Source organism: Carassius auratus, chromosome 24 (genome assembly GCF_003368295.1).
Source record: "Carassius auratus strain Wakin chromosome 24, ASM336829v1, whole genome shotgun sequence".
Taxonomy (NCBI): Eukaryota; Metazoa; Chordata; class Actinopteri; order Cypriniformes; family Cyprinidae; genus Carassius; species Carassius auratus.
Window position 1 is genome coordinate 12,847,705 of NC_039266.1, and position 23,833 is coordinate 12,871,537.

The following is a 23,833-nucleotide window of genomic DNA, read 5'->3' on the forward strand; positions in this document are numbered from 1 at the left end:
CACACACACACACACACACATAGCAGATAAAATAAGTGTTGAACCCGTCACCATTTTTCTCAGTAAATATATTTCTAAAGGTGAAATTTTCACCACATGTTGGTAACAACCCAAGTAATCCATACAATACAAAGAAAAAGAAACAAATAAGTTCAGAAATTAAGTTCTGTGTAATAAGGTGGAATGACCTATTGGAAAACTATTGAACATATGAAGAAAGGGAGGTGCAAAAAGGTATGGAAACCACACACCAGCAAAAATATATCAGAAATTAGAAAACAATCCTGCTCGTTTTGTTTCAGAGAAATAAATTGCTTAACCAATCACCTGACTTGATTCCAATAGAAAATAAGTACTAAATATTAGAGTTCATAGAAGATGCCGATGGAAACTACAAAATTTGAATTCTCAAAATCACACCTGAGCAATGAATGCGACTAGTTTCTCCATAGAGAAGGCGTCTTGAACTCATTAGCATCAAAGGCTTTGTACGAAGTATTAAATACATTTCAGTAAGCATGTTCAATACTTTTCCCCTGAGTGATTCCATTATATTACACAGAACTTAATTTCTGAACTTATTTGTTTTGTTTTCTTTGTATGAATTACTTGGGTTGTTACTAACATCTGGTTAAAATTTCATGTCAGCGGCACCTTTAGGAATATATTTACTGAGAAAAATCGTGACGGTTATCCTTATTTTACCTGCTGTGTGTGTGTGTGGGTGTGTATATACGTGTGTGAATAAAGTGTAAGTCACTTTGGATAAAAGCGTCTGCTAAATGCATAAATTAAAAAAAAAATTAATTTAATTTTAATATATAAAAATATATACACATATACATATATATACATTTACATGTATGTATAATTTCATCATCAAAAGAAAGTAAGTGAAATGGGTTTGAAATGACTATAAAGAGAAGTTTTTTTTGTGGGGTCAGGAATTATTTTACATTTTGAATTATGTATTATCATTATTAATAGTTACAATAATTGTATCTAATCTTTGTAATTAATTAATGTGTCACAGAATATTTTTTTGGGTGACATTTTTTTTTTACTATCCTTTTTATAGTACAATCATACTATCATTACAGTACTATCAATACAGTAATTTACCATGCCTTCCCACAATTCACTTTTCTGTAGTGTTTTTAAAAAAAGGAATAGAGCTTTCCATTAGTTTATATTGACATGTGTCTAGCGAGAAATGCAAGCAATTTAGTTTAAACAAACAAAAAAGTTTCTAAACAAAGACATAGAAGTGTGACAATGATATATTTGGTTCATCCATATTTTTTCAAATACAAATTGATTCCAAGACATTTAAAACACATTATCTAGCCATTTCAAATTACAACATACCAAAAACAAAAAACAGATCAAAAAATGCTAAATATTCATAAATACACTCTCATTAATCATATGAAGATATGTGATGGCAAACAGATGGCAAGTCGGTCCCAGTATAACACATTCTCCATTCATATCTAACAGTCTAGAAAGTTCGCAGCCATGAGCAATTCCAAGGCAATCTCAGGAGCAATGGGGAATTCTGGGATTTCTGTCGAGCTGTTAGTGTAGCGCACTTTATAGGTAAAATACATGCTCACTTTGGAGAGAACATGAGACGGGATCTCCCGGAAGTTCACCTCATTGGTTTCATTTTCAGCGAATTGACCTAAAAGAAAATATGTCAATGTTAGTTAGCGCTACCTCTTTCTGCTCAGATATTGCTAAAACCTTTTTAAAAACAAATGATTGATGGAAGAATCCAACAATAAACAAATGCTGTTTCATAACAGCTAGACTTTGACCATGTTTCACCCTCACCAGGTCCACTCAGCATAGCCTTGATGGTGCCAGAGGTTAAAGCGTGCTCTCTCTTCACAATAAACTCATGGCCATCTGAAGAGATCAACTTTACATACATGGCATCCGGCCCTTCACAACCACCGTAAGTCCTGTCTTCAACATCTGCTGGTTAAAATGTTATTTGGACACTTAAGGGGAAAAAAGGAACATGCAATGGAAAAGGGAAATTACAATTTCCTATTTCCAAATATTTAAAAGTCCAGTACAAACCCATTGTTTCACAGGTGCTGTATCACTCCTGCAAACTAAAGAACAAAACATCAGGCTTGTGATAGTGTACTGCACAGAAAAGTGTATATATATATATATATATTAGTAAGAAAGCTTAGAGGGGGAAAAAACACAAAACTGAAAAAATAATGACAGCTGCAATGCAAGCATTAAACAGATTTATTTAAGTCTCGTTTTTTTTTTATTTATTATTTTTTGCTGTACTTGGTTTTTACATACATGTTCTCATATTTATGTAAACCGTCTCATAAAAGCACACTGTCACGATTAAATGTTAAATGACAGATTTCAAACGCATACCGTTAGTTGTGAAATCGATAAATCGAATTATCTTATCTAAGTATATCTATTAATCATATAACCAAATATATATTGTGGACAGTAAATGTACAATTGTCAAACTTACCGCGATTTAAAACAACAAAACAAGTTTCTTGAGCAACACGGACAGTGATACAACTGAGTACTTCCGGTTAAAAAATGTGGCTCATAATTAAAAGTCCCCGCTCTAGACATAGATATGTATATATCTGTGACTCTAACATCCAGCCAACACTTAGCTTAATAAATGATTTCATTTTTAGATTACACACCAAGGTCGAAGAGCTTAGAAAAGTCCCAACACACACTGATAGGTGATTTAATTAGTATGTAATATGTATGCATGTCTGTTGGGGAACTCTATAACTCGTCTAAGACAATTGAAAACACATAGTATTAAATACAAATAAACCTTTCCATAAAAGCAACAATAATATCCAAATAAAACCGATATTTACATATACGTACATCTAGTAGCCGAAACTGTTCAGCAGATGGTCCCTGATAGAAACACAATGAGAAACGTATATGATTTTTATAAATGTAACTATATAAAAAGGTATGGTTTCTCCTATCACACTATTACGACCACTGAAAGTTTCGACCACTCTTTCAAACTCTTACATTTTTTTTTTTTTTTTTTTTTGACTACTCTGCAAAATGAAGGTCTCATTTGCATCACGTTTACAGTTTGTTGCTATAAATAAATTCTTAAGTGTAGAATAGGCGAAGAAGTATGAATAGTTTAATTTACAATGTATTTATTTAAAATCATTTAATTATTAATTATTAAAAATGTATTTATTTTTACACTGAGTATAGGGTTTAGTAAGATTTTTCATACGTGAATTGCGGTGCAACCTTGAATTTACTTACTTTTTTGCAATAAATGAATACTAATACTAATACTAATACTAATAACGTTACTAATACTAATAATAATAATAATATCAACAACAACTATAATCAACTTTGTACAAAATATAATTGCACAAGTCACAATCAACTGCAATGACGTCACAGCGTCATGGTGGCCAGAAAATAAATACCTTCAATATAGACGGCTTCATCGTCCTTTGTTCAATAACTTAAATGCTCTGTTTCTATTTGATTTGTTTTTGCTCCGTGGGGGAGCGTCTATGTGTCACGTGACCACAGGAAGACGAGTGGTCTCGAAACCGTAAACAACATGGCGCGTCACGAACCTGGAGAGTCCTGAAACCTGTCCAGGGAGATAGAAGCGCTTAGCATACTGACCTCCCACCTTTACAAGCTTTATTTTTAATAACACTGTTTTGTTGTTATTTGCCGAGTTCTGCAGGAAGAGACCAACGGAGCTAAAGAGCTGTCAAAGCACTGTCACCATTTAACTGGTAGGTGTCTCTTTTTTTCTAGGTCGCTTACAGCCTGCTAGCGTATGCGCTAACTTATAAACAAAGGGTTGTTTTGGCTGTATATTTAACCTAATGATTAGGCTTTTGTGAATTTTGCTTTTTAAAACTCTTAGTTTGTATATATATATATGAAACCATTATAAGAAATGTTCGATCCATGACATTTGCTCTTTTCAATACTAACCTTTTTTTTTAGCACGCTCGCCTGTCAGTTAACGTTACATCACAGCCTTTTTTCAGGTGTATGTCAGCATTGATTTAAATCACCATTTTAATGTAATACTTTCTCAAATCAAGCAAATTGTGATGAGATGTCACACGATTAATGAACTACATCAGCGTTATACACATTTAATATTATGCATTCTGACATGTCCATCACAGATTTATGATCAGAGAAGTGTATTTATTATTGTTTGGGAGTATGTGCTATTATTTACAGTATTACTAAAACTGGTGTCAAATATCTTTAATTTCAACCTAGATTCACTTTTTAAAGTAATAACAATACTTTCCTCTGCTTAGTATTTCTCAAACAATTTAATCTAATCTAATCTTAATCAAATTATCTATAATTCATGTTTCTATTCAGCAATGCATTCAATTGGCCATAAAGACATTCATAATGTTACAAAAGATTTCTATTTCAAATAAATTCTGCTTTTTTATACTTTCTAGTCTCCAAAGTATCCTAAAAAGAAATGTTTTTGTTTCCACAAAATATTAGGCATTATTAGGCAACCATTTTCAATATTGATCATAAGAAGAAGAAATGTCAAAACAAAATAACTGAAACTGAAACTGAAAACTGTAGCTCAACTGGTGCAAGGTTGGATGTTCGAATCCCAGGGAACACATGATTGTAGAAAATTGTTAGCCTGAATGCAATGTAAGTCGCTTTGGATAAAACGTCTGCTAAATGCATAAATAGATCATATATAACCAGCAGTGAATATCACAGGTATATTATTTGAGTGTTTCATATTTTTGACCTAATTGCCGAAAGATGGTGTTCAATGTCTTTAACGAAACATTAGCATTATCTTGCTTTTTCATAATGACATGAATGTGATTGCTTGTATTGCTGACTTCTGAATAAATTATTTGGCAGACAATCAGTCTATGGGCTCTCAGTCCAGTTCTGGGATGTCCGGTCGGGGCTCTGGCAACAACCCAGACCAGTCAGAACCAGAACCCAACCAGAATTCCAATCCGACGGGTCACACACCGGCCGAGAGGCAGTCAGGATCTGAAGAGGACGTTGATTTGGCACAAGTTCTGGCGTACCTACTGCGAAGGTAAATAGTTATAGTATATGCATAACCTACAAAACATTTATTTGGCGATGCCTTTGTCTGGGCTGCGTTTTACATGTTTTGGAACCACTTCCTCTTTTGTCGTATGGGTATTAAAAAGAGTTCTTCCCTTTTTTTCTGTTATAGGGGCCAGGTCCGCCTGGTCCATGGAAGTGGAGCGACGGGCCTACAGCTCGTGCAGTCATATTCAGACTCAGATGAGGACAGCGATGGGGCCTGGGACGGGCGGCTAGGACATCGATATGACCCTCCAGGTGACAATTATGGACTGTATGGCATCATTTTCAGTCTATAAATTGAGCAATGGTGCCATAAATATACCATTGAATTAAAAATAATTCTGTTGTCATTTACTATGCCTTATTTTGTCTCATTCAGCGGATGCCCAACCAGACACACAGGAAATAGACGGCAGTGAGATCCGCACTCAGATCCTGCTTGCCACTGCTTCCTCAGGCCTAAAGGGCAGACACAGTTTCACACATATGCTAGCGGAGGTATGGATGTATATGTTAATGTTCAGGGCATGTATAGTAACAATACAATGAGTCTGAATGAGCAGCTCAGCTGTTTTAGTTAGCAGCTCTTCTTATTTATAATTAAGAAATCAGGAAATCTTGATACAGCCAAATAGAGTAGAGTTCACAAATATGCAACTTTCTGTAATGTTCTGTTACTGTGTATTTCTTTCTGTAGCGGGAACAGGGACGGTGTCATGGGTCCAGTTTCTCTCATGGAGAGTGCAGCCGAATCCGTTCACAGTATGTGCAACATAAATGTTATGCTATAACAACAATAATACATTTTTGATGCAGATACAAAGGCACATATGTCATTAGATTTGCAATTGAAATAGTCTTTGCAAATGAATAATAAATCATATACATTTCCTTATAGTTTCCTGCCTAATCATGTGGTATACAAGGACACCTATCAGCAGAAAGTCTTTTGTGGAGTCTACAGTGATGAGGGAAACATGTTCCTGTCTGCATGCCAAGGTGAAACAGTAATTCAGGACTTTCTCATTAGTATTTATTTTCTATTTTTCAAATGTCAGGCATGTTTCAGATATGTTCAAATAACAAAATTTTACAATAGACCAACGTTGTAATTATTTCAATCTTTAATTAAAGCACATAAACTATTGTTCGTAAGTTTGAGGTCAGTAAGGTTTATTTTTATTTTAAGAAATTTAAGAAATGCAAACAATGCTCCTAAATTGACACTAAAGACATTTATAAAGTTACAAAGTTTTTCTAGTTCAAATGAAAAACATGCTTGTGGTTGTTACAAAAATATTATGTAACAACTGGTTTCAACATTGATAAAAAAATAAAAATGTCTTGTCCACCAAATTAACTTATTAGAATGATTTGTGAATGATCATTGTGAATGACACTGATGTCTGGAGTAATGACTGCTGAGCAATAAGCTTTGCCTTCATAAAAATAAATTACATTTTAAATATAAAAATAAAAATATAAAAATAGAAACCTGTCATTTTAAATAGTAATTATAATTCACATTCTTACTGTATTTTGTTCAAATTAAAAATAAAAGACTTATTTCAAAAGCAAACATGCTAAAATCATTGAACTGTGTAGAGAAAACAGTATCTTAGACTCTCCTTTTTTCTGTCTTTGTTTTTATAGATCAGAATATCAGATTATATGACACTAGCAGGGGCCGTTTTACTCTAAAGAAGACCATCAAGGCCAGAGACGTGGGTTGGAGCATTCTGGATGTGTGTTTCACCCCTGATGCACGTTGTGTGCTGTACTCCAGTTGGTCTGACTACAGTAAGACAGGGCCAGGTCACTTAAACTGCTTTGTTGGCACTACTCTCATTTATTCCAGTAATGCATATCTGCCTGTGCTCCCTCTCTTTAGTCCATGTGTGCAGTGTAGATGGGGACAATGAAACACACACCGCTCTGGACCTCAAGTTAGTGTTTCCTCATAGTACATTTTAGCATTAAAACTCAGGTAATCACCTGTACGCTTCCTCTTCATGTGGATGACAAACAGATTTCCATAATCATTCATCACTACAGCCATCTCGTGACTATGAGCTAACCCAAACTGAACATGATGGCAAAGTGGAATCTGATGGTTTTCAAAGTAATAACCATCGTGGTTGCTTTTTGATATTTTAGGAACAATTCTTAATTATTTACTAATTAGTTAACTAGTTTATTATGTATATAAAATCATATGTTTATTCTCATAATATGTAAGAAGAGGAACCCTCTTATTGAAATTATAATTAAAGTGCCATAACACCTTCAGATATGCTAATAATGCCAATATTTGACTTTGCCAGCGTGTCTTTCTGCCTCTTCCATTAAATTTGCATGACCATGTTGACGAGTTCTCTGCATTGCATAACATTTAGTGACCATCCTGTGATAATAAACTGTAATGTTATGTTTTAGAGGTTTGGTCTGGCTCTGTTCTTCCCCAAGGAAGGTAGAGCTGTGTGAATTGAAATAGATGTTTAGATGTTTACAGATTGATAGTTAATGATGTTTTAGTGTAGCCTGTGAAGTATATTGAACGTAATCGCCATAGAAATGTCTGTAGTTTTTAGTGTTAAAGGTTGCTGATGCTGACAGGTCTCTGTTCTTCTTCCAGTCCTGATGAAAGGAGGTTCTGTGTTTTCTCACTGGCTGCATCTACAGATGGAAAAGAAATTTTAGGCGGGTTAGTAATGTACTATTGTCTAAGAAAACTAACCCCAGAAAGAGATCCTTTAATAACTCATTATTCGTTTTTTTTTTTTTTACATGTTAAAATTTGTTTTGCTTTTTTGATTTCCACTATTGGGATTTTATTTTATTTCACGTAACACACATAGAAACCAAAAGTGTTCTTTTATTCTTGCTGAGATGCTTTTTGTCTCTATCAAATAGAGCAAACGACGGCTGCCTGTATGTGTTTGATCGTGAACAAAACAAGAGAACTCTAAAGGTATGAGTCACACACATTTGTAAAATAATAGAAGGGCATACGTTTGCACTCTTATGGTGCGTTCAAGTCCTCCTGGGAAGTTTGTATGCACGAGGTGGGAAGTCGTGCTTATGACGGCATGTGCGTTCAAGTCACTTTGGTCGGAGCAAGATGGCGGAGTACTTTCTCTTAATTAAAAACACAAAAATACAGCAATGTTCTTAAACTCTTGTTGTAGAAAATGAAGAACAAAGAAATGTGCATTAGGTATACTTTGTTTTTTAATGTTATTAAAAAGTTATTTAATGTTATCTAATTATTTTATGAAGCCGCTGCCAACTTTACTGTTACAATTTGCATTGTAATATTATAATGCCATCATATTATGCGTCATCGATTAACGTACTGCACTGTAAATAGAAAAGACAATATCACAGCTAAATACCTTTAAGTATTGTATATTCCGCCATGTTAATCACTGACACGCCCCCAACTCATACAGATCGGGGCTTAAAGAAAATCCCGAGCTTCCCACTGGTATTTACGATATTGTGGTGGCGTTCATGTGCATTCAACTCAGAAATACGATCTATACGAGATGACTTGAACGCACCATTAATCCAGGACCAAATTCCTTAATAGTTATTTAGATGCTAGTGAAAGAGAAAAAGTCACAATATCCCTTTATCAGTAACCCAAAGATGTTCGTTCAATTTTCATCTGCTGCAATGCTTCTACATACAGTACATGTTGAATCATCAGCATGCTACCTTTTATTGGATCAATATCTGTTAACTACTGTCAACCTGTTATACTTCTCAGGCCTCTTGTGACTTTAAGCCTTGAGTAATCTTTACAGCTCCTCAGTTTTAGTGCATCAAAGGTCTAACCTTCTGGATTGAATGTGGTCATTGATATGCAAGATAGATTTACTGAGAACATTATGCAGGCGTTGCCCTCTGTAGCATGACTCATGTGAATTTGATTGTTTATCTCATCATCTTTCAGATCGACGCTCACGACGATGACGTGAATACCGTAGCGTTTGCAGACAGTTCTTCACAGCTGCTGTTCTCAGGCAGTGATGACGCGCTATGTAAGGTATGGGACAGACGTACCCTCAGAGAAGACAGACCACAGCCTGTGGGTCATCTGGCTGGACACAGAGATGGAATCACCTTCATACACAGCAAGGTATGGGATCATTGTCAAGACACTGTGTCTTACAGTACAGTTACAACACACTTAAACCTTTTACATAATAATATGTGATTACAAACCAGATAATTGTGAGCATAGTACAATATATACTTCCTTTCAAAAGTTTGGGGTAGGAATAATTTTATTAAAAAAAAAAATGTGTAATAAGTTTAAGAAGGATGCTTTTATTTATTAAACAATACAGTAAAAATTTTAACATTGAGAAATATTATTACTATTTAAAATAGCTATTTTAAGTGTTAATATTGTAAAATGTAATTATAAATATAAATGTAATGTTTTTACAGAAATTATTCTAAAATGCTGATTTGCTGTTCGAGACACATTTTTTATTATAAATGTTGAAAAGAGTCAAAAGTATATAAGTTGATGATTCACTTTTCAAATTGTACTTACATAAATACAGACATTTAAAGCAATTTATGGTTAAGTATTACAACTTTTCAGTAGCATTCTTTATTGCTATTATAAATGATACAACATTATTTGTAATGACATATTATTTGAAAAGTAATTATTTACATTTTTGTTTTTAAGTGGTACTCTTCACATCAGACGTGAGTGAAGCGTTAAGCGTGAGTGATTTACATGTTAAGTCAATACAAAGACGCGATAGTCATCCTGCGCCTCGATATTCAAAAAAAAAAAAATTTCGCCGCGAATTGACTGTTTTGCCAGTTTGACGCACGTAACGTGTGATTTGTTTGAATTGCTCGAGTTAAAAAAATCTGAACTTTGGAGAAAATTCGCACTGCGTTAACCAGTCAGGAACTTGCTCTTGTAGTGACATGAAAATTCGAAAAAACAATGGAGGACAAAATCATCGTTGCTGTATGTGGTTACCCGGAGCTGTACGATAACATCTTCATACTTATGGATGGCAAAACAAATTTTTAAATAGGCGCTGTCTTCATAAATAACTCACATATTTGAGTTTAAAACAACTACATTCTCACCTGAAATACTTTTAAAACTTAATTTCATGACACGATAACAGTAATATTTTGAAAATTATCTGAATAAATGGTGGTTGAAATCACAATGCTGTGTGAACTCAACTGGCAGAAGCCCCTCCCATGACACGAATTTACGTCTCTTGTGAAGTGAGTTTAATGCGCGAATGAATCGAGTAAACTCAAAATGTTTAAGCGTCCAACTACTCGCAAGTCGCGTTTGGTGTAAGCACCCCATTAGCCCTCCATAAGTATACACCCAAGAAAGCAAGGCAAACTCTCTTCCAATAGACCTTCATCTCAGCAGCATTGATTACCAGAAGCTCTCGTCAAAGCAGTGTATCGATTATTACAGTTATATGATCACCATGTTGAAAAAACACCTGTTAAAATGAGCATCTGCACAAAAGTTTTCCACCTTGATTTGTACAATTACTGAACTCATCATTGCTATCAGTTAAGTTGCTTCCCTTCATGCACTTTAAAAGCAGCATTTGTATGTTGTTCTGAAGGGTGACGCTCGGTATTTGATCAGCAACTCCAAAGATCAGACCATTAAGCTGTGGGATGTGAGGAAGTTTTCACCCCAAGAGGGGGTGTCGGCTTCACGGCTCGTTGTCGCACAACAGAACTGGGATTACCGCTGGCAGCAGGTTCCCCAGAGAGGTGCGTTACACTGCTTGAGTAACCAGACCTGCTTGTTTATTGTCAACATTGATTTTATACATGAACACAAAGCACCTGTTTTGACTAATTCTGTTGGCCTGCAGCACTAAAGAGGCATAAGCTGACTGGCGACACCTCTGTGATGACCTACAGGGGTCATGGGGTTCTGCACACGCTCATTCGCTGCCGCTTTTCCCCTGAATACAGCACTGGACAGAAGTTCATTTACTCAGGCTGTTCAACAGGCAAAATCGTCAGTAAGTGGAGAATAATAGCAAGTGTGAAACCGTTTTTAAAGTCACTTTTTATTGTTATCCAAATCTGTAATATTTTACCTCCCATCTCTTTTGTAGTCTATGATGTGCTGACGGGATCCATTGTGTCCAAATTGTCCAATCATGACGCGTGTGTGAGGGACGTCAGCTGGCACCCCTATCACAACAACATGGTCAGCAGCTCGGTAAGTAAAACCACTGTTTAATACTAGTGTTCATTTTGTTAATGAAAACAATGATGAAGAGTATTTTTGACAACCTTCTTTTCCATGACTAAGACTAGGCGAGGTGACACAAAATCATTAAACACTGTGACTATAACTTTTATTATTAAATAAAATACAATATTTAAACAACGCGACATTTAAAACTCTCTATATTGAAAAAGTAGACCTCCAGAAGTTTTTGTGCTTGCGGTTGCCAGATGTCAAGAGGTTTCACTTAGGATACATTTCCCCACTCTGTTTGTATTTGTACTCAAACCTGGCAACCGTTTACTATCTGGTCTTAGAAAACGGCACTGATCATCTGAAAACAATTGTGTTCCTTCACATGGATGTTTGTGCAGTTTGCTCTAACTAAATCTGCAATGAAGGATTTATAAATCCACATGTATCTCAACAATAATATTTGCAATTGTGGTTACTTAAGAAATGCACTTACACAAACCCTTTTCCATAATACAAAGTATTTTTGTTTTTTAATAGAAAAACATGAATATAATTTGGAATTAATTATAGTAATTTCAGCCAAGTTTCAGCTTTTTAAAGAGACTTTTGAGGACCTTTGACAGGACTAAGACAAAGAAATCTATACTATGTAACACTATACCTTTATAAGACTGTGAGTCTTTTTTCCTTCTCGTTACGTTTGCTCAGTGGGATGGTGCCATCCGTCTGTGGGAACACACGCAGAACCTCCCTCTGGACACAGATCGAGAGAGGATGAACGTGGATATGGTGGACATGAAAACCAAACTCTATTGATGATGTCAGAGGGAGATGGTGCCATCACTGCAGGAATGGAATGAAGGAGGAATGAAGAAAAAACTAATCAGAAAAGAGAATAGATTTTGTAAAATCATATTGATGTAGTGTTAGGCAGGCTCTTCAGGTGTCTGTTTGATTTCACATTAATGGCACACAAGATGATTCAAATATGTTTAAAGGATCATTTAGTTAATGGACACGGGGCGTGCTGTGATTTCTGTTTTACGCCTCTCTCTCAGCTCCAAGATGACCGTTGATGCTTAAGTGAAAGACTTTGAGTGAATTTCACCAATATAAACAACACATGATTTCAGAAAGACACAAACACAACTGCTTCGCTTGAAAAATCCCTGTATGGTAACTGTGTTGCTTTACCCGAAACAAAGCAATACTTGCATAATGAAATCTAGCAAGATATTTTACACCTAATGGACATTTCTAAAAGTGCAACGGATTCTGGGAATAATTCTAAATATTGTAAGATATTTTATTGCTATTAATGTAAAAGGATTTGATTTTGTAGTTCAATATAAAAAAAAACAACAAAAAAACATTTTCTTTGTCCACTCTGAATGTGTGTTAAAAGTGTGTGTGTGGAGACATAGCTGTGGGTTTACGGGTACGGGAGTGAGTTTCTTTATGTGCGTGTGAGCACAGAGGTTTGATTTGTGTATGATTTAAGTGCATTCAGAATTATTGGAATACACAAAATTGTTTTACAAGAATTAAATTTATGCACATAACGTTTTTTGTTTGGACTATAAATCACATCTCCGATATTTCAGCCAGCTACAAGAAATACAGTTAGTTTGAATTGCAAGACAATTTTCCATGTGCTACATGCATTTTACAATTATTTTCAATGTCAGAATGTAGGTTCTCACATTGACCGTGACAGCGTCTGTATATTTAGTGCTGTATATTTGCTATATTGTACTGACAGAAGGTGAAGCTAATGAGGAGCACATGCTCTTTTCTTTCCTGTGAAGAAAAACAACTGGGGCTAAGTAATAATATTTTTTTTTTTTTTTTTTTGTAAGAAATGAATACCTCTGTTCAGCAATGATGCATTACATTGATCAGAAGTGACAGTGAAGAAGTTTATAATGATTTAAAGGTTTTTTACATTTGTCTTATGATGGTAATGTTTCTCCCAATCAGTATATTAGAATGATTTCTGAGGGACCATGCAACAATAAACTGTTTAAAATCCAGCTTTGCCATCACAAGAATAAAGTACTTGTAAAATATATTAAAATAGAAAACAGCCTATTTCATGTACGTGTGGGTGTGTGTGTGTGTGTGTATATATATATATATATATATATAGTTTAACTGTATTTTTAAATCAAATAAATGGATCCTTTTTGAGCATGAGACTTACTGCCAAACTTTTGAACAGTATTGTAAATAATAATAAGGGAAGTTGTGGCCTAATGGTTAGAGAGTCGGACTCCCAATCGAAGGGTTGTGAGTTCTAGTCTTGGGCTGGACGGAATTGTGGGTGGGGGGAGTTCATGTACAGTTCTCTCTCCACCTTCAATACCACGACTTAGGTGCCCTTGAGCAAGGCATCGAACCCCTAACTGCTACCCGGGCGCCGCAGCATAAATGGCTGCCCACTGCTCCGGGTGTGTGTTCACAGTGTGTGTGTGTGTTCACTGTTCTGTCTGTGTGCACTTCGGATGGGTTAAATGCAGAGCACGAATTCTGAGTATGGGTCACCATACTTGTCACGTCACTTTCACTTTAAATAGTGAGAAAACACCTTAACGGGCATATTTATTACAGCTACCAGTCATCTGTTTATATTAGTTCATAGTTTACAGCAGATCTTACAATAACAAAAAGGTGGTTACTCTTTAGTATAGGGAACCATTTTCAATATTAACTAGTTGCTTATTAACATGCCTATTATTAACATATTGACTTTTTATTAGCACTTATACTTCCTTACCAACTATTAATAAACAGCAAATTAGGAGTTTTTTGAAGCAAATGTCATAGTAAATGGTTTTTTAATAGTGAGAATTTAACCTTAAAGTAAAGTGGGACCAAAAAGGTTTAGAAGAAACAATGCATGTACTAGATTAGTAATACGTTTTATATTTGTTCTTGTTTGTGTGTTTGTTTGTTTTGAGTGTGTGTGACCTTTTTCCCAAAGCCAAAGTTTATTTTAATCCTTACCACAGGTACAGATGCTAAATATGGTTGAAACCACACAGGGAATGTTGCTGTACTGCTTTATATCACACACGCGCGCACACACTGAGAGAGCAAGCTGATTAGATGGGAATGTTTGGAGCTGTTAGGGAGCTAAATGTTGTCAGGACTGTGAGTGAGCGGGTAAATGATGAGAAGTGTGACATAAACCAGCAGGTTGATCTCAGCTGAGAAAACTAAAGGGAAGTTAATAACCCTGCTGACAGATGCTAGAACAGTCTCATTTCTCTCCTTCCCTCGGTTAGTCCATCTGTTGAACATGCACTGAAAGTTCTGCCCTCAGAAACCAAGATGGATCTTTGTAGACTAAAGGAGATCTTTTATAGGATCCAGAACTCTGTCCACCAGCTTCTGCTCTGGGTTCTGGTGCGCTTCACTGATCTCACAGCTGGACTGCTGGCTCATTTCTTGTTCCGACGCCATTTTCACTTCCTCCTCTCTGTGCTGGTGATGTTTGGACCTGTTCTGAGTCTCTGGGTCTCCAAGTACAGCATATTTGGCAACAAGAATCACTACCTGTACAGGCAAGATCTTATTCCAGTTAACTCTGGAATCACCTTATTAATTCGAGGTTTTTATTATTAATATTTTTATGTGAAGCTGATCTATATATACTGTGTGTGGGTGTTTGTATACACACACACACACATATATATATATATATATATATATATAAGAGACCGGTCTCCTGAGGAGAGGCGCGTTGGGCTTTTAAACAGCGGCGGGGATGAGGCTCCACTTCCTTCAGGTGTGCCCCATCACACGCCGCCAGCCCTGACTCGTCCAGCGCCCCTCCTCTCACACACCCACTCCAGTCGGGAGCCTGGTGAAGGGCGGCGATTTAGGACGGGGTGCCGGTGACAATCAGGGAGGAGGCAGCTGACTCGTCACATTCCCCCTCCCAAGCGACATCCCCGTCCCCAGGGCGCCACCCACACGGGAGTGCTACCATCCTCAACCAGGCTCCAAACGGTCGGAGTGGGCGGGGCTTCCTCTCCGGGCGGTCCTCCCTCTCGCAGCGCACCAGAACAGGGACAGAGAAACCGGGTTTTAGTGACAGCCTCAACCAACCACAGGGTAAAATGACAATGGAAAAGTCACTTACCCCTTGTGTGGCCGGGAGGCTGTCCCCAGTTTTCCTCCGTCCCAGTCTGGGTTCTCACGAACGTTTGCAAGCGAGAGGGGGTGACGTCACCAGACGTTTCCCAACTGCGCTGTCTAGGCTCCGCCTGCCCGCATTCTCCACCAGTGTCACGGGAGGAGCACAAGACAGACACAGTGGGCGTGGCGTCAGGCCTCGGAGAGGCTTTTATTAACAGAAATCATAAAACAAAGGGAATAAAAGTGGCCAAAAGGGGGAAAGTGTCCAAAATAACAGGGAATCTGGTGTCCTCGTCGTGCTGCGGGATTTGTGTAGGTCGGGCAGTGTTCATCAAGGAAGGGTCCAGGCAAGGGGCGGAGTCCGGCGGCCGCACGCGCTCCCCTCCTTGGTCCGGGGCGCGAGGGGCGGCGGCTTCTCCTAGCGGCCGCGTCTCTCTCGTTGGCCGCGGCGCTGGTAGGGGATGGACGGCCCGGCATCCTGGCCCGTCGGCCGTGTATACGGGTGCGGTTCCCATCCGGATCGCGGGTCCGGCAGCTCACGTCTTGGTGGCGCGGGAGTCCCTCAACGCACCCTTCCTGGACCCACGAGGACACCAGTGTGCATGCACGGGGAAGAGACCGGTCTCCTGAGGAGAGGCGCGTTGGGCTTTTAAACAGCGGCGGGGATGAGGCTCCACTTCCTTCAGGTGTGCCCCATCACACGCCGCCAGCCCTGACTCGTCCAGCGCCCCTCCTCTCACACACCCACTCCAGTCGGGAGCCTGGTGAAGGGCGGCGATTTAGGACGGGGTGCCGGTGACAATCAGGGAGGAGGCAGCTGACTCGTCACATTCCCCCTCCCAAGCGACATCCCCGTCCCCAGGGCGCCACCCACACGGGAGTGCTACCATCCTCAACCAGGCTCCAAACGGTCGGAGTGGGCGGGGCTTCCTCTCCGGGCGGTCCTCCCTCTCGCAGCGCACCAGAACAGGGACAGAGAAACCGGGTTTTAGTGACAGCCTCAACCAACCACAGGGTAAAATGACAATGGAAAAGTCACTTACCCCTTGTGTGGCCGGGAGGCTGTCCCCAGTTTTCCTCCGTCCCAGTCTGGGTTCTCACGAACGTTTGCAAGCGAGAGGGGGTGACGTCACCAGACGTTTCCCAACTGCGCTGTCTAGGCTCCGCCTGCCCGCATTCTCCACCAGTGTCACGGGAGGAGCACAAGACAGACACAGTGGGCGTGGCGTCAGGCCTCGGAGAGGCTTTTATTAACAGAAATCATAAAACAAAGGGAATAAAAGTGGCCAAAAGGGGGAAAGTGTCCAAAATAACAGGGAATCTGGTGTCCTCGTCGTGCTGCGGGATTTGTGTAGGTCGGGCAGTGTTCATCAAGGAAGGGTCCAGGCAAGGGGCGGAGTCCGGCGGCCGCACGCGCTCCCCTCCTTGGTCCGGGGCGCGAGGGGCGGCGGCTTCTCCTAGCGGCCGCGTCTCTCTCGTTGGCCGCGGCGCTGGTAGGGGATGGACGGCCCGGCATCCTGGCCCGTCGGCCGTGTATACGGGTGCGGTTCCCATCCGGATCGCGGGTCCGGCAGCTCACGTCTTGGTGGCGCGGGAGTCCCTCAACGCACCCTTCCTGGACCCACGAGGACACCAGTGTGCATGCACGGGGAAGAGACCGGTCTCCTGAGGAGAGGCGCGTTGGGCTTTTAAACAGCGGCGGGGATGAGGCTCCACTTCCTTCAGGTGTGCCCCATCACACGCCGCCAGCCCTGACTCGTCCAGCGCCCCTCCTCTCACACACCCACTCCAGTCGGGAGCCTGGTGAAGGGCGGCGATTTAGGACGGGGTGCCGGTGACAATCAGGGAGGAGGCAGCTGACTCGTCACAATATATATGTGTGTGTGTGTGTGTGTGTGTGTGTGTGTGTGTGTATATATGTATGTATGTATATATATATATACACTAACACTATACTAGTTCTTTAATAAATACATATTATTGTAAATATAATTAGTTACACCTTAAAATAAAATTTGATTAAGTTAAACAATCATGTTTTATAGTTTTTATTTCGGTAAATGTAAATTTTATATTTTATTTGTTGTTTATTCGTTGTTTGTTCATAACACATTACATAACATTCTTTTATACAACTTGAAATGTTAAACTTTGAAGAAACTTTGATAATTGCTGTAAAAACATTTTTTTTTATATAATTCTTAACTATTAAGATATTTTTATATGATCATGCATTTAAGCAAAAAATCTGTCATTTTGCCAGACATTCCCTGGATATTTTTTTTGTAAAAAGTCTTTGATATAAATATATATTTTTATGCATGTATATATGCATTAATAATTTCATTCTTTTGAAACGAACTTCGTTTCAGCCTGACTTGTTCGAAATTACGTCATATCAGGTCGTTCTTCGGTTTCATTTGAAGTATATCGTGGCCTTTAGTGTGTATTTATGTTTATTGCTGTTATTGATGCACAGTATTTGGGGTCATTTCTTTATTATATTAAATGTATTTAAGTTATTTTTCCATTTTGTATTTCCCGTGTCTCGTTTGTTTTATGAGCTATTGATTGTGGTTGTTGTGGTCTCATAGGCTCTTCCTGCATTCCTGCTGGGGCTGGAGCTGTATCTTATGTGGCTCTTTCATCTTTCTTCTGTCATACTGCATCAGTAACTCGTTCATTCACTCCGTCCGTCACCTCTCTCGACTCGCTGCGGCCGGGACGCTCTGGACACTGTGCCGCCGTCTCCTCTCCTTCCTAGTGGACGCCTCTGGAAGCTGTTTTGAGCCACTGCAAAGCCCCACAGACGTCCACAGGAACCCCAGGGAGCTCCTGGACTCCGATACAGGCCCCTTATTACTACTGAGAGAGAAACAGGGTAAAGCTGCCTGCCTTAAGGCCGGCCTACAGTGGCAGGGATGTGAGGTGTCTGATGACATCCTCATTCTGAGTTTATGTTGCTTGATTCTTGCTGAAGAAACAGGGGTTTTTAGGCCCTGCGTGGATCTAGGAAAGCCTGTAGGGACGCCACTGAGGATACTCTTCTTGTTGTGTGTATTGTTGATGAGTCTCTGGATCTTCCTGATCGTCTGCTTGCTAGCACACTTCCCGCTGTTCCCTTCCCAGCTGGTTGGAGGGGCTCTTGGGTATCTGGGATGGAAGGGTCTTTATTATAAGGGCTGGTGTGTTTTAAAGCCTGGCTGGTGCTGTGTTGGAAGAACAACAGCTTTGATTTCAGATAACACATGTAATACTGCATCCAATGGGACATGAATGTTAAAGAAATGAGAAATAGAATATGTAAAGAATATGTAAAAAGGTGTCAGAGACAAAAAATATACATACCTTTTAATTAGATACACAATTTCAGGTTCGACCGAAATGTCTTTTTTTTTTTTCTCTCTTTTTTTTTCTCTTTTTTCTCTAGTGAGCAGAAGTCTCTTCTGCTCACTAAGGCTATGGTTATTTTATTAATATACTCTATAACAGATATGTTGTGAAATATTATTGCAATTTAAAATAACTTTTTCCTATTTTAATATATTTTAAAGTATAATTTATTCCCGGTGGTAAAGCTGAATTTTCAGCAGTCATTACTCAATTACTACAAGTTTTTGTAACATTATAAATTTCTTTCCTGCCTCCGTTGATCAGTGATGTGCATCTTTGCCACATAAATGTATGCATTTTTAAAAAAAGTACAGCTTCTAAACTTTTAAATTGCAATGTAAATTAACATTATATTTAACGTAAAATAAACCCTACAAACTTTTGTTAAAAAGGACTATAAATTACATTAACATGAATTTCTTTTTCAGTATTATTTGTTGAACTGAAAGTTTATAAGAAAAAACAGCATTTACTTAAAACAGAAATCTTTATAAATGTCTTACTTTTGATGATTTTTTTGTGCATCCTTGCTGAATAAAAGTATTAATTTCTGATCTAAAATCTTACTGATAATTTTAAACGATGGCATACATGAAAAATGTAATAGTTATTTTCCTATTTTGTCCGACTTTGATAATAAAAAGCATAACAAAACTAAAGTTCTATGACATTTTGAATAAAAACCTGAGAGGTACCACATTTAGATAAAGTCTTTATTGAGTAAAAACTGTACTACAGTAGATTCTGTTGATGTAATTGAAGCTCAAGGCAATGCACTGTGACTGTGGATGTGAAACTCAATATGACATGTTTTTACTTTTCAGTAAATGTGTGTTTGTGTGTCTAGTAAGTTGCGGTCCTCAGTAGATAAGTGCTTTTGAAGATAAGTCTCCTCTGGGCTTCTTAATCTTGTCGCAGTTCTTGATGATGACATCATACAGCACAGCCTAGAGTGAAGGAACAGATGAAATCAGTCTCAGCCGTCTCACCGGACACAAACACGTGATAGTTTGTTTAGAGTACGTTGAGAATGAACTTACATAAGTGTTGCGAATCTCCAGGACTATGATGCGTAACTCGCAGTACTGGTGCTGATCCAGTTCATGGACCAGCTGTCTGAAATCTCCCTGTTCCCAAACAACGAAACAATCAAATTATCAGAAGCTCAAAGAAATTCAAGAATCACGTCAACTGGTTTAATTCAGCTAAATCTAACATGACAGAAACTGACCACATGCGGCTGTTTGGAAGCCTTGGCTACAGCATCTCCTCTCTCACTGTAGTACCTGAAGAAACAGAAACACATCACTGCTGATCCATGTCTAAAATTGATGATTAAATAATATATAAAATAACTTGTATTTATAATAAAGGTGTTTGACTTTGTGTTTGTAATGCCGTCCGATCACTTACTTGGAAATCTGTGTCTGGAATCCCTCGATCTTGGTCCGGGTGTTGGTAAGCAGTTCAAAAACTTTTTCCTTTTATAAACAGAAAATTCACACAAATGTGTACTGCTATTAAACTAATATATATATATATATATATATATATATATATATATAACAACGTTCAAGAATTTGGGTTCAGTGGTTTTTTTTTGTTTGTTTGTTTTTATGTTTTTTAAAGAAGTCTTATACTCACCAAGACTGCATTTATTTGATCAAAATACAGTAAAAATAGTAACATTGTAAAATATTATTACAGTATATTTTACAGTGTTTAAAATGTAATTTATTCCTGTAATCCAAAGCTTATAGTGTTACTGATCCTTCAGAAATCATTCTAATATCCATTTTTCTCTCTTTTTTTTAAATGAATATTTTCTAAATAATAGAAAAATAATATTTTATCAAATAAATAAAAAGATAATACACATTTTGTAACATTACATGTATTTGTTGACCCTTGGTTAAAGTAGTTAGCCCTTGTTGGAAAAATAAACTTTGGAGTGGTAATGTAATAATTAATAATTAATAATTCATGTTATTAAAGTAAAAGCTATGCATGTGATATATATTTTGCCAAAACTGTCATCCAGACAAATTTAGAATTAAATTATTTTGTGTAATTGAGATAAACTACATGTTAATTATTGGTTAAGTTAATCAATTAACTATTTCAGAAGGTTCTATATTTTTATTGATATTTTGTAGTATCCCTAACCGGGACTAACTTTTTGAAACCACATGTGTAATGCATAAATTTGTACAAATGCTAATCTAAACCTAAACATAAGAATAAATCACCTGACAAATGTTATTTCATTCTGTCCCAAGATAGGTTTACTGACCTGTACAGCCACTCCAAAGTTGTTCCCATCTTCAATTCTGGGGATCTGTAGCTGTATCCACATTGACACCTGCACAGGTTATAGCACACAAATATTACACAATGCACAAATATGCACCAAAATGCTTGATTAAATGTAGAGCCAGCATACAGGATAAAATATCTATGTGCAGTATAAAATGCACTATAAATTAAACATTTATTGGTCTCACTTTATATTAGGTGGCCTTAACTACTATACAATTACATTTAAATGAATAATTTAATACAATGCACTTATTATGTGCATACATGTTTTTACATTGTACTTATGTTGTTAAAAATACCTGCATGTAAATACATCTGCAATTAATTTATGTAAATACACTGTTGACCCATCCCTTAGACCTACCCATACCACCAAACCTGTCCCTAAAGTCACCTGTATCCCACCTCAATAGCAGCAGAGCTGTTTTGCAATACAATATGAACACAATAAGTTCATTTTACTTATTTTTTAACGTAAGTACATAGTAGTTAAGGCCACCTAATATTAAGGGGGACTCTTTTATTATAAATTGTAGAACCAGTTGATCAACTACAATGTCAAAACATTAAACTTTTGAGATCTGCATAATTATAAATGACAAATATAATATATGACAAGACTGCCTCACCGTGTTAAGACACTCCTTCAGAGTCTGAATCTCAGGCTTGATCTGTTTGAGGAGTTTCTCTACTGTCTCATTGCAGGCGATGGGGCCACAGGGGGGACCTGTCAGATCACAATCAACATCAATAGTTTAAGGAAGACATACAATCCGTTCTCAAAATCTACTTCAGGTTCTGGATCATTTCTGGGACATTAAGAGTGACTCAGAGCCCCCCTGTGTTCACACTGGGGTATTACACCTGCTCATTTCACATTTGGGGGAATTCAGGTCTAGGGAAAAGCAAAGTGAGCAAGTAACATCTTCAGTTTCATTTTCCAAATTGCTTCTTAAACCCTTACCTTCGTCCTCTTCTTTATCTCCATCCTTCTTTCCCTCTTTGGCCTCTTTCTGTGTGAACAAATCAGTTCCTTAAACCAAACCCCAGACTGGCTTGAAGGTGCGATCAGAAAATCTAGGGCAGTTATGCTTTATTAATAATAAATGATGTGTTATGATTACCTCCTCTTTCTTCTTCCTCTTGAGCTCCTCTTTGGCAGGGTCTGGGATCGGGATGTCCAGGGGCGCCCTGATGATCGACAGATCCTTCAGACTACAGGAACCCTAAATAACACACCAGAACAATTCAATATTTCTTAACCACAGCACAAAATATCCCCAACAAGTGTGAATGCGGATGAATGCACCGGCTATTTTGTAATACCTGTAAGATCTTGTCCATCTCAGCAATCTTCTCCGGGAAGAAGTTTGAGATCAACAGTTCGGCCTGATTAAAACAATCAAATATTTGACAATGTGACAAACTTTCATTACAGCTGCTGGATGAATCTGTATTTCCTTTTATAATTCTAATAGCGCAGAACCCACTGTTTTATTGTAGTAACTATAATAACTGTGGTGTTTTTGGAATAAAGTACAATATCTGTGGTACATTTTTAAAAGTAATGAAAGAGTGTGACTGAATCAACGTATAATTACCTCCTTGGTGATTTTTTGGGAGAATCCATCCACCTGTAGAGTAACGTTAAACAGGAAGTGTTTGTTAAACTTGCCACACAAACACAGGTTCAATATACATATACGCTTATATTTATAAGCATGTTAGACTCAAAATGCTGAATTGCTGCAAAATATACAGTCTTAAATCAGTTTAAATCAAGTTTCGGGCCTATAATAGGCGCTCTACCTGTTTCTTGGACGCAGGGCTCATGTCTAGGGAAGTCATCGTTGCAGAATTATCGTTTCGTTTCGTCTCGGAAAACTTTATTAAAGATGTTCGCAGAAAAACGAGCGTTTATTGTCTTATCCCACTGGACACCGTGGGATTTTGATTGAAAAGAGAAGATGGGATCCAGTTGTTATCGAAGAAACAACGAGAAGCCACAGTTAGTCAGCACAAAGAATGAAAATGAAAGTGAATTAAGCGTTGATTAAATCATTCTTGATGTGACCGAAGGAGGGCGACAACAAAAAAACTGTCATCGAGTCACGGAAACAGGACTTGTTTTGCACTCTAGAATAAAAGCCCTACATTTTTTTAACTAACTTTTAAACTTTTTAAAGAGAAAATAAAGGAATAAATATGTTACCAGTGGTCAGAACACATTGTTATATTTTTGGTAAAAACGGGATTATGCAATTGTGCAAATGAGGAATTACCAAATTATACAAAATTTTATGTAATTAATTTTACGGTGCATTTAACGTAATACTGTATGTACAATTATTCATATGTTCTAAAATATATAAAACATATTTATATGTATATAGATAGACAGATAGATAGATAGATAGATAGATAGATAGATAGATAGATAGATAGATAGATAGATAGATAGATAGATAGATAGATAGATAGATAGATAGATAGATAGATAGATAGATAGATAGATATTAAAATAGAAATATATAAATGTTACAAAAAATACTGTTTACACTTTTATGTATTTTAAAGTGTATAAAAGTGGTTCAAAATATTGCT

The 23,833-nt window shown here is 37.6% G+C and overlaps 4 protein-coding genes across 10 annotated transcripts; 2 read left to right on the plus strand and 2 right to left on the minus strand.

The window, feature by feature from the left end:
* Positions 1-1,172: 1,172 nt before the first annotated feature.
* LOC113042322 (elongin-C-like) lies at positions 1,173-3,578 on the minus strand. 6 transcript variants are annotated; one of them, XM_026201086.1, is made up of 5 exons: positions 3,480-3,563; positions 2,899-2,931; positions 2,089-2,123; positions 1,837-1,980; positions 1,173-1,684 (listed from the first exon to the last, which is right to left on the minus strand). In XM_026201086.1, the coding sequence occupies exons 3-5, from the start codon at positions 2,090-2,092 to the stop codon at positions 1,494-1,496; spliced, it is 339 nt and encodes a 112-aa protein (XP_026056871.1). In that variant the 5' UTR covers positions 2,093-2,123; positions 2,899-2,931; positions 3,480-3,563; the 3' UTR covers positions 1,173-1,493. The 6 variants fall into 6 exon arrangements, with proteins under 6 accessions (XP_026056871.1, XP_026056868.1, XP_026056872.1 ...); XM_026201083.1 differs by having other exon boundaries at positions 1,837-1,983; XM_026201087.1 differs by lacking the exon at positions 2,899-2,931 and having other exon boundaries at positions 3,480-3,578.
* On the plus strand, positions 1,856-13,405 carry LOC113042321 (DDB1- and CUL4-associated factor 11-like). Of its 2 annotated transcripts, XM_026201080.1 has the most exons (16): positions 1,856-1,960; positions 3,752-3,803; positions 4,936-5,122; positions 5,267-5,394; positions 5,519-5,637; positions 5,837-5,901; positions 6,038-6,138; positions 6,793-6,939; positions 7,031-7,085; positions 7,775-7,843; positions 8,053-8,110; positions 9,098-9,283; positions 10,776-10,929; positions 11,034-11,186; positions 11,283-11,389; positions 12,083-13,405. In XM_026201080.1, exons 3-16 carry the CDS (start codon positions 4,947-4,949, stop codon positions 12,188-12,190), a joined length of 1,626 nt encoding a protein of 541 aa, XP_026056865.1. In that variant the 5' UTR covers positions 1,856-1,960; positions 3,752-3,803; positions 4,936-4,946; the 3' UTR covers positions 12,191-13,405. The 2 variants fall into 2 exon arrangements, with proteins under 2 accessions (XP_026056865.1, XP_026056864.1); XM_026201079.1 differs by lacking the exon at positions 1,856-1,960 and having other exon boundaries at positions 3,605-3,803; positions 12,083-12,933.
* A 540-nt stretch (positions 13,406-13,945) lies between these two features.
* fitm1 (fat storage inducing transmembrane protein 1) lies at positions 13,946-18,912 on the plus strand. Its single transcript, XM_026201088.1, has 2 exons — positions 13,946-14,940; positions 18,112-18,912. The coding sequence occupies exons 1-2, from the start codon at positions 14,708-14,710 to the stop codon at positions 18,791-18,793; spliced, it is 915 nt and encodes a 304-aa protein (XP_026056873.1). The 5' UTR covers positions 13,946-14,707; the 3' UTR covers positions 18,794-18,912.
* A 693-nt stretch (positions 18,913-19,605) lies between these two features.
* On the minus strand, positions 19,606-23,286 carry psme1 (proteasome activator subunit 1). The gene is made up of 11 exons (XM_026201089.1): positions 23,039-23,286; positions 22,831-22,863; positions 22,556-22,618; positions 22,354-22,455; positions 22,194-22,242; positions 21,859-21,956; positions 21,204-21,272; positions 20,324-20,391; positions 20,142-20,196; positions 19,951-20,037; positions 19,606-19,857 (listed from the first exon to the last, which is right to left on the minus strand). The coding sequence occupies exons 1-11, from the start codon at positions 23,075-23,077 to the stop codon at positions 19,771-19,773; spliced, it is 750 nt and encodes a 249-aa protein (XP_026056874.1). The 5' UTR covers positions 23,078-23,286; the 3' UTR covers positions 19,606-19,770.
* Positions 23,287-23,833: the final 547 nt, after the last annotated feature.

Excerpts from the sequence above, each read along its gene's own strand:
- LOC113042322 (XM_026201084.1), bottom strand. Across the intron at positions 1,685-1,836 it reads GGCTATGCTGAGTGGACCTG|GTCAATTCGCTGAAAATGAA; the intron begins GTGAGGGTGAAA and ends ATTTTCTTTTAG.
- LOC113042321 (XM_026201080.1), top strand. The coding sequence starts at position 4,947 with ATGGGCTCTCAGTCCAGTTCTGGGATGTCCGGTCGGGGCTCTGGCAAC. Across the intron at positions 5,123-5,266 it reads CTGGCGTACCTACTGCGAAG|GGGCCAGGTCCGCCTGGTCC; the intron begins GTAAATAGTTAT and ends TTTCTGTTATAG. Across the intron at positions 5,395-5,518 it reads ACATCGATATGACCCTCCAG|CGGATGCCCAACCAGACACA; the intron begins GTGACAATTATG and ends TGTCTCATTCAG.
- fitm1 (XM_026201088.1), top strand. The coding sequence starts at position 14,708 with ATGGATCTTTGTAGACTAAAGGAGATCTTTTATAGGATCCAGAACTCT. Across the intron at positions 14,941-18,111 it reads AAGAATCACTACCTGTACAG|GCTCTTCCTGCATTCCTGCT; the intron begins GCAAGATCTTAT and ends GTGGTCTCATAG.
- psme1 (XM_026201089.1), bottom strand. The coding sequence starts at position 23,077 with ATGACTTCCCTAGACATGAGCCCTGCGTCCAAGAAACAG. Across the intron at positions 20,392-21,203 it reads ACTTTGGAGTGGCTGTACAG|GAAAAAGTTTTTGAACTGCT; the intron begins GTCAGTAAACCT and ends TGTTTATAAAAG. Across the intron at positions 20,197-20,323 it reads TTCCAGACACAGATTTCCAA|GTACTACAGTGAGAGAGGAG; the intron begins GTAAGTGATCGG and ends CTGTTTCTTCAG.